At 39.3% G+C, this 7,641-nt stretch overlaps 1 protein-coding gene across 1 annotated transcript; it reads left to right on the forward strand.

Moving 5' to 3' along the window:
- Window positions 1-1,853: 1,853 nt before the first annotated feature.
- slc35b2 (solute carrier family 35 member B2) lies at window positions 1,854-6,885 on the forward strand. The gene is made up of 4 exons (XM_004083432.5): window positions 1,854-2,166; window positions 3,404-3,591; window positions 4,405-4,565; window positions 5,184-6,885. The coding sequence occupies exons 1-4, from the start codon at window positions 2,147-2,149 to the stop codon at window positions 6,111-6,113; spliced, it is 1,299 nt and encodes a 432-aa protein (XP_004083480.1). The 5' UTR covers window positions 1,854-2,146; the 3' UTR covers window positions 6,114-6,885.
- The last annotated feature ends 756 nt before the right edge of the window (window positions 6,886-7,641 follow it).

Here is a 7,641-nt window from a genome sequence, read left to right on the forward strand (position 1 = left end):
TATATAGTATAAAGTATAAAAATTCTAGAACATTCAGTAAATTGATGTTAAATTTGTGGATAAAAATACTTTTCTGTGGATTTTGAGTTAAAAGGAAATCCTACAAATAATTTCAAAAAGTTCACTGTAATGCATTAAAAAACCGGTTTTCTTTTAAAGTAATTTGATTGAAAAAAGGTGGCTTAACGCACTTTAATGAAGTAGAGACTGTTAAAGGTACAGTGCATTTTCCAAACAAGAAGCCTCATTAACACACGTGTTGGTTGTTTAGTTGTCTAACAAAACTATCAAGATTAATTAGGCTGCGATTTTTGTTTCGATAATTTTTGATCAAGAGAAGATGCAACAAATTGAGTCTGAGTTGTGGTGGAAGGCATTCTGGAGCAGATTCTATTTTAAAGACAACAATAGAAGAATAAAATATTATATTCACGTTTTTTCCCCCTTTCTCATCCAATAAAGTATTGAATAAAAAGTTTCATTAAAACTTTTTCTAAGAGCATTAGATTGTAAAATAAAAATGTTTTCAGAATGATTAAATAAAATGTGCTGTTCTGTATTGTCAATGATAGATGCAAGATGAAGAAAAATAGTGTTGTTACACCGCAATTCAGTTAAAGCATTATGTATTCTTAAGAATATTTAAAAAAATAAACACTATCAGTCAACTCTCCATTTTTTTTTGTACTTTTACTTTTTTTTTTAAGATATAATGAATGTTTGTTGCTTAAAAACTAGTTTTATGCAACATTATGACATAGTGGAGCTTACCTAAGGGTAGGCTTTTTATTCTTTATACCAATAAACATACAAATTGTAAAGCCATTAATGTTTAGTATATTATTACTTGGTTTTTAAAGAATGTTCATGGAAATAAATCATAAAATGTTGGCAAACCTGTTTATTTCCCTTGTGAGTGGCGACACATTTGCAAGAAACAATTTGAGAAAAACAAACCAAGCATTTATTGTGAAATTTGATGTGAACAAAAAAGAGATGTCATTTTCTACAGTTCTCCACCCTGATGGTATGATTCAGCTTTATTTGCTGGTGTAAATAGAGTCTGGGCTCATGGCTGAACCTAATAATTTTCAGTCTGGTCCTGCAAACTGACCGTAAATCTATAGAACAACCAAAGTGCAGTTAGAGGAAATAATCTTCTTGAGATGTTACCTTCTGATATGTTTCAGTATGTGTTTGACTTTCCTAGTTATATGAAATGTTAGCATTCGGTTTAGAAAAGATATGCCCTCTAAAATATGCATCTCTCTCGGACCATAAATCACATACTATCACATGTATACTTGTTTTATATGTATGCAATTCAACAATTTTCAGTTAAAAAGAATACTATTGATAAATTACTTCTATTTTTTTTAACCTGCCCCCCCCCCCCCCAATCAATTCTTTCCAATGTGCAAACAAACACAAAAGACTTCTTGTACCAAAGACCCTCAGATCCTCCTCCTCCCTTCATCTGGATGTCCCCACTGCCCGCCTTGTCACTATGGGGAGCAGAGCTTTCAGCTGCTCCGCCCCCCGGCTCTGGAACTCACTACATCCTGACCTCAGAAACATTGGCTTTCTCTCACAATTCACCAAGAAACTAAAAACTCACCTTTTCCAACTTGCCTATTTCCCCCCATTACTTGTTATTCCTGCCCATCTTAAATGTATATTTTATTATATATTCTATTGCTTTTAATTTTATTTTCACTTTTATGTACGGCAACCCTGGGTTCCTTGAAAGGCGTCTTAACAAATAAAATGTATTATTATTATTATTATTATTATTGTTATTATCATTATTTTGTACTGACTTTGAACTTCTTACAGTTACACCTCCACACCGCTCGGTGGCGGTGTCTCAGGAGCGAATCACGTTTCCACTCTCTGGCATCCTTCAAAAAAAAAAAAAAAAAAAAAAAAGGAGGAGGACTCTCTTTTACTAGTGAACACATCGGTTGTTAGCTTAGAGTGGAGAATATCGAGGATAAAAGAAGTTCTGTTCAGAAGCAAGACGCGAGCGCGTGCCGGAATCTGCCTACCTGCCGGACCCGCGCGGCTTCATGCTGTGTCACCGCAGCGACGTCTGAGTCCGTCGGCTGGTGTGCTGACCAGGTGTCGGCCGAAGAGTGCTGGGATAATGCCTTCTTTCTCATGGAGGTAACGAGAGCTGGGGGGGGCTTTTTCATCCTCAATTGAGTTTTATGAAGGGATACACTGACCGGGTCAAAGTCTCTCCTCTTTTTTCGAATTATAAAAAATGGGCGTGAAGGGGGTTGCACCCCACCCCAAGTAGCTACAAGTTACTGTTTTGGTATTTTATTGAATAAATATTGTCTTTTTGTAAAACTGACAAGCTTAAAATGATAATAATTCATGTATGATGTACAGTTCTGTCAGATTTACATCACAATTCTTTAGATTAGTCTAATTTTCAACAGAATTGCTCAGAATGAGTCATTAAAGTGCTTCTTAATGCACGCATGATAAAGCAAATAGTTGTTTTTATCACACCTGACATCAAACAGTCGGATGTCACAGTTAGACCCATGACTTCAATAGCTGTTATTCCTGTTCTTTTACATGCCTTTAGTTTTATGAGAGGAACAACATGCAAAACACCCCCTTAATTTTCAGATGGATTTGTAGTTTTTGGAGTTGGCTTCTTCATCTGGGGGCAAAACATTCTTCCATCTAAAAAGCCTCCTGTTCTGGACGCGGGTCCTGCTGCAGTGGGGGCACACAAAGAGGCCCTGTCTCCTTCCAAGCCCCTGGGAGGAGGGCCTATCCGGACGCTGTGCGCACTCACAGCCACAATATCGCACCTTTTTCATAGGATGCCATCAGTTTGCTTGAATATCTAAATAAAGTCCCTTCTCGTGGACGTGACTGTAGTAGCTAGGACATCCTGTTTTCATTCTTCATGACTGGAAGAGCCTCGAATGTCCGGCTCAACCCCATTCCACAATTCATGAACTTTGCATGGAGTGAATGAACTTAATTGATTGGTAAACGAAAATAAAGTCACAGTTCTTTTGTCTCAGTTTATAAGTCCAGTTTTTCAAGGTGTGTTGAAAGAACCTCATGCGTGTGCATCTGCTCACAAACCTGTTTCAGGTTTGGTAGATGCCAATATTACACTCTGCCAAATTGATTTATTGTGCTGAACACAAAATGTTCTTGACTTTAATCTTTTATTTTTTGAAGTTGTGATCTTACATTTAGACTTTTTTTCCCTGTAAATATTTAAAATTGCAAAAATGTTCTGCAGCCTAATCCTCCAGAATTCTTCTACTTACGTTTTGAAGTGTGTTACTTATTTAAAAAAAATGTTGTAAATACATTTGGCTTTGTAGTTTTCTTGAACTGATGTTGTTTTTTTTCCTTCACCCTGTAGGGTTTGGCCTGCACTGCTGTTTATCTTGCTGCCTCACACTGCGGCTGCAGAGGAGACGTCACTGCTGGACGGCTGGCACGAAATTTGGATTTTCCGCTTCATCCTCAATCTACTGGGATACTCCACCATCATTGTTCCCGGCTACCTCCTCATTAGCTACCTGAAGCGTACCAACTACCTAGAAAAAGGTTTGAGCTCATGAACTGTCAAGTAATTGAAGACCCACGTTGATGAAATTGGTGTTTTTAAAATGTCCATGTGGCATTTTTCCCCTCTATATATTAGGAAAATTAAGCTTTAAATAGCATTTTTTTATTCAAATAGTTGTGAATCTGGGGCAGACGAAAAATGCCGTTGGAAAATAAGCTTACCATATTTCCCAGAGTATAAGTCCCACTAGAGTATAAGTCACAACAACAAGAAAAATGCACGATAAAAGTGGAAAAACTATATATAAGCCGCTCTGGAGTATAATGTGACCTTTATGGAGAAAAGTGCAAGGCTTCTGAACAAATCTGCCAATGCAGCGTTCACAACCAACACCATCCACACATCGATTTCACTTCCACTGCGTCTTTTCACACGCCTCAAATAGTTCAAAATGTCCAAAAACGTGTTCATGAACTAGACGCTCCAGACGCGTGTGGGAGGAGCTAGCATCAAGTTTTTAGCCTGATCGCAACATGGAAGCATTGACTGTATATTTCATGTACAAGACACAGATGACGTTGAGACATCAGGTCTATTTATTTTGAAAAGTTCTAGAAAAACATCAGTAAGCAGGTCTCCATGTCTGGGTTCACAAGATCATTCAGTTTAGTTTTTTTTTTTACAGCGATTTTTACCTTTTGTACTGCTGGGGTTGTGACTGAATGACGTCGTTTTCAGCTGTACTTCAGTGTCTTTGTAACCCAGTTTGATGACTTGCTGGTCTTGAACATACGGTCATGTCTCCCTAACCCACGTCTTCATTTCATTGTTTGATTTTCTGTCTCTGGTAGGCGGTGGAATTTGCTACCCGGTCATAAAAACCTGTGTGTTTGGCAGCGAAGACAAGACGAGCTCGCTGGATTCTGGCTCCGGTTCGAGCCGGACTGATGGGGATTCGGGATCATCGTTCAAACAGGCTGTCAAATTGGCCTTTTGTGCTGCCGGACTTCAGGTACGGTCGGGGATCCTCCCAAAACCAACATTCACTGAGTACATAACCCTCATTTAGATCTTTATGTAAAGGAAACTTCAGTTTAGTTTTTGACAGAGCAAACAGTCAGAATCCTTAGGATGTATCTGAACGTAGTTTAGTTCATTCATAACACACAGTCCTTTTGTTTGCATAGATTAATGCACCAAATAAAAGCATTTAAAAGTCTCCTGGTGCTTTATTATGAGTCTAAACCAAGAAATGTTTCTAAATTAAAGCCAAAGGTGGTATTTTGTATTGAATCGGCAGCTGCTGAACAGCACAGTCAAAAAAACCAAAAATAACTTCTTACCAATCCAGTTATCTGTCAAAATAAAACACCTTTTTTTCAATGGTTGACAACAGTTTTACAGGTGCAGCTAGTATTATCTATGCAGAGTTTAGCCAAACAAAATTCTTAACTGTGCAAATAATTCAACCAGACAATGCGACACGCCCATATTTTTTATTATGGTTGGATTTGAAATCATTCAAAACAGAGCTGAGTTTGGTCATTAATTTTTAGCTTGGAGTTTCTCTTTGGGCTTTTGGACCTGATCCTCCATACCTGAAAAAACTAAAGCTGATCTTATCTTGAAGGCATCATACCTGACATGGGGAGTCCTCCAGGAGAGGGTGATGACTCGTTCTTACGGAGCCACGACTCCGGAGGAAGGGGAAGAGAGATTTACAGACTCCCAGTTCTTGGTGTTCATGAACCGCATCCTTGCTCTGACTGTGGCGGGCCTGTGGTGCTTGCTGTTCAAGCAGCCTCGCCACGGTGCTCCCATGTACAAGTATTCCTTCGCTTCGCTCTCCAACATCATGAGCAGCTGGTGTCAATACGAGGCCCTCAAGTTCATCAGCTTCCCCACGCAAGTGCTTGCCAAAGCCTCCAAAGTCATCCCCGTCATGCTTATGGGGAAGATCGTTTCTCAGAAGAATTACGAGTACTGGGAGTACCTCACTGCTCTGCTGATCTCCGTTGGAGTCAGCATGTTCCTCCTCTCCAGCTCGGAGGACAAGCATCCGTCCACCGTCACCACCTTCAGCGGCGTCATCATCCTCGTCGGATACATCGTGTTCGACAGCTTCACCTCTAACTGGCAGGACAACCTGTTCAAGTACAAGATGTCGTCGGTGCAGATGATGTTCGGGGTGAACATGTTCTCCTGCCTCTTCACCGTGGGCTCGCTGCTCGAGCAGGGTGCCTTCTTTGACTCGCTGGCCTTCATGATGCGTCACTCTGAGTTTGCCTTTCATGCGGTGCTGCTGTCCGTCTGCTCGGCGTGCGGCCAGCTCTTCATCTTCTACACCATCAACCAGTTCGGCGCAGCCGTCTTCACCATCATCATGACGCTGCGGCAGGCCTTCGCCATCCTGCTGTCCTGCTTCCTGTACGGTCACGCCGTCACTGTAGTGGGGGGCTTTGGGGTCGCTGTCGTTTTCCTGGCACTCTTCCTGCGGGTTTACGCGCGCAGCCGCATGAAGGCGAGCCGGCGGCCCGCCGCTCCCACACAGAAGGTGTAACTCACCAAACCGTGAACTCAACCACGTTTTCTGTGGTGCTATTTGTCTGTTTGTGAGTAGCTTTCTTTTTTTCTTAAACATTTCTTTCTTTTCCCTCTTTTGTTTTTGTTGCATCGGTACAGAAAGGGATACTGCGGTTTTGACGCACTAAAACACCCCTAAGGGGCTCCTGTGATGTCAAATCATTATTTTAAATGTCAGACCTTCGGCTGTTTTACTACTTACTTTTTTTAAACCACAAAACGCGCCTCATCACACCGTTTTAGTTTGTTCAAGCTTGAAAAGGATGGTCATGTATTGAAAAAGGATTTCTTTAAAGCGTTACCTTTTTATGATTTCACATCTCTATAACAAATAAGCATAGCAGCTCGGGTGCATTCGGACCTAAAGGGACTGTTTTATCCCACATTTCAGCACCTAAAACTGCTGCTTTGTTTCCTTCACAGTTTTTATTTATTGTTTTAAAAAAAAAGTCAGCAAATAAGTAGGTAAACATAAATTAACCATTTTTGCCTTCTTTTTTTTCTCAAATTCTTTGCCACCTTTTTCTCTTTTATTTTTTTGCTTTATAAAAATGTGTTTTTCATGTGATTATTTTGAATAACACTGGACACAATAATGGATGGTTATCAGTTTATCATTGCTATTGTAAAATACTGTCAGTTTGCAGGACGGGGTCATGACAAAGGGAAAGCAATAGAAAAGGTGTCTTGTTTTTCTAAATCCTACGTCTCTATGGTAACTGGATTCATAATAAAATTTGCTGACAAAGGATCGAGTATGTTTACCTTTCATCACATCCTCTTTTAACACCTTAAAGGTTTAATAAAGAAATTGGGGTTTCTGCCCAGAAATCTGGAATAGGTGAAGATCAAACTGAAGTTTGTGTTTGAAATTTACTTTTCTCTCACGATTCAAACCTCAATTTTTAGGTCCGTTAAGTTTCGGTTCAATAAATGATAATAAAAAAATCAGAAAAATCCCTTTTTAAATGTGCTAATAAGTGATTTTTTAATGAAGAAAGCCCTTTCAGTTGGCTTATTGTAAGTTATAAAACAATTTAAGAAACCTGCCTGTTTGACACTTTCAACGGGAACATGGATGCAGCATTTCCTGGTTTGACATGTCCCTTTAAGCTAAACGAGTTGGTCTGACTGACAGAAAGCAGTTCAGTCAACCTTTGGACGCCTTGCTTTGATCTTTATGTTCAGAACAGTAAAAATTAAAAGTGTCCTTCCGTTTTGCTGATATCCCTGCCACCCTTGGCAGCTGCAGTTTCTCTGTCAATAAAAGATTCTTAAAGGTCTTAAAATGTCATCTTTATTCAGAGGTGAAAACTTTAATTTTATTTTAGCAAAGTCAGTTGCTTTATTGGTGTGATCGAAGCCCCAGAAGATTTCCCCCCCAAAACTTCTAAAGAGAATAGTTTTTTTTTAATAAAAAGCCTTAAAAACATTACATTTTTACTGATTTAAAAAAAAAATATTTTTTTAATTTATCCTTTCAATTTCTGTTATTTGGAAGATTG

This window comes from Oryzias latipes, chromosome 24 (assembly GCF_053564925.1).
Source record: "Oryzias latipes strain Hd-rR chromosome 24, Olatipes_Hd-rR_3.1".
NCBI lineage: Eukaryota > Metazoa > Chordata > Actinopteri > Beloniformes > Adrianichthyidae > Oryzias > Oryzias latipes.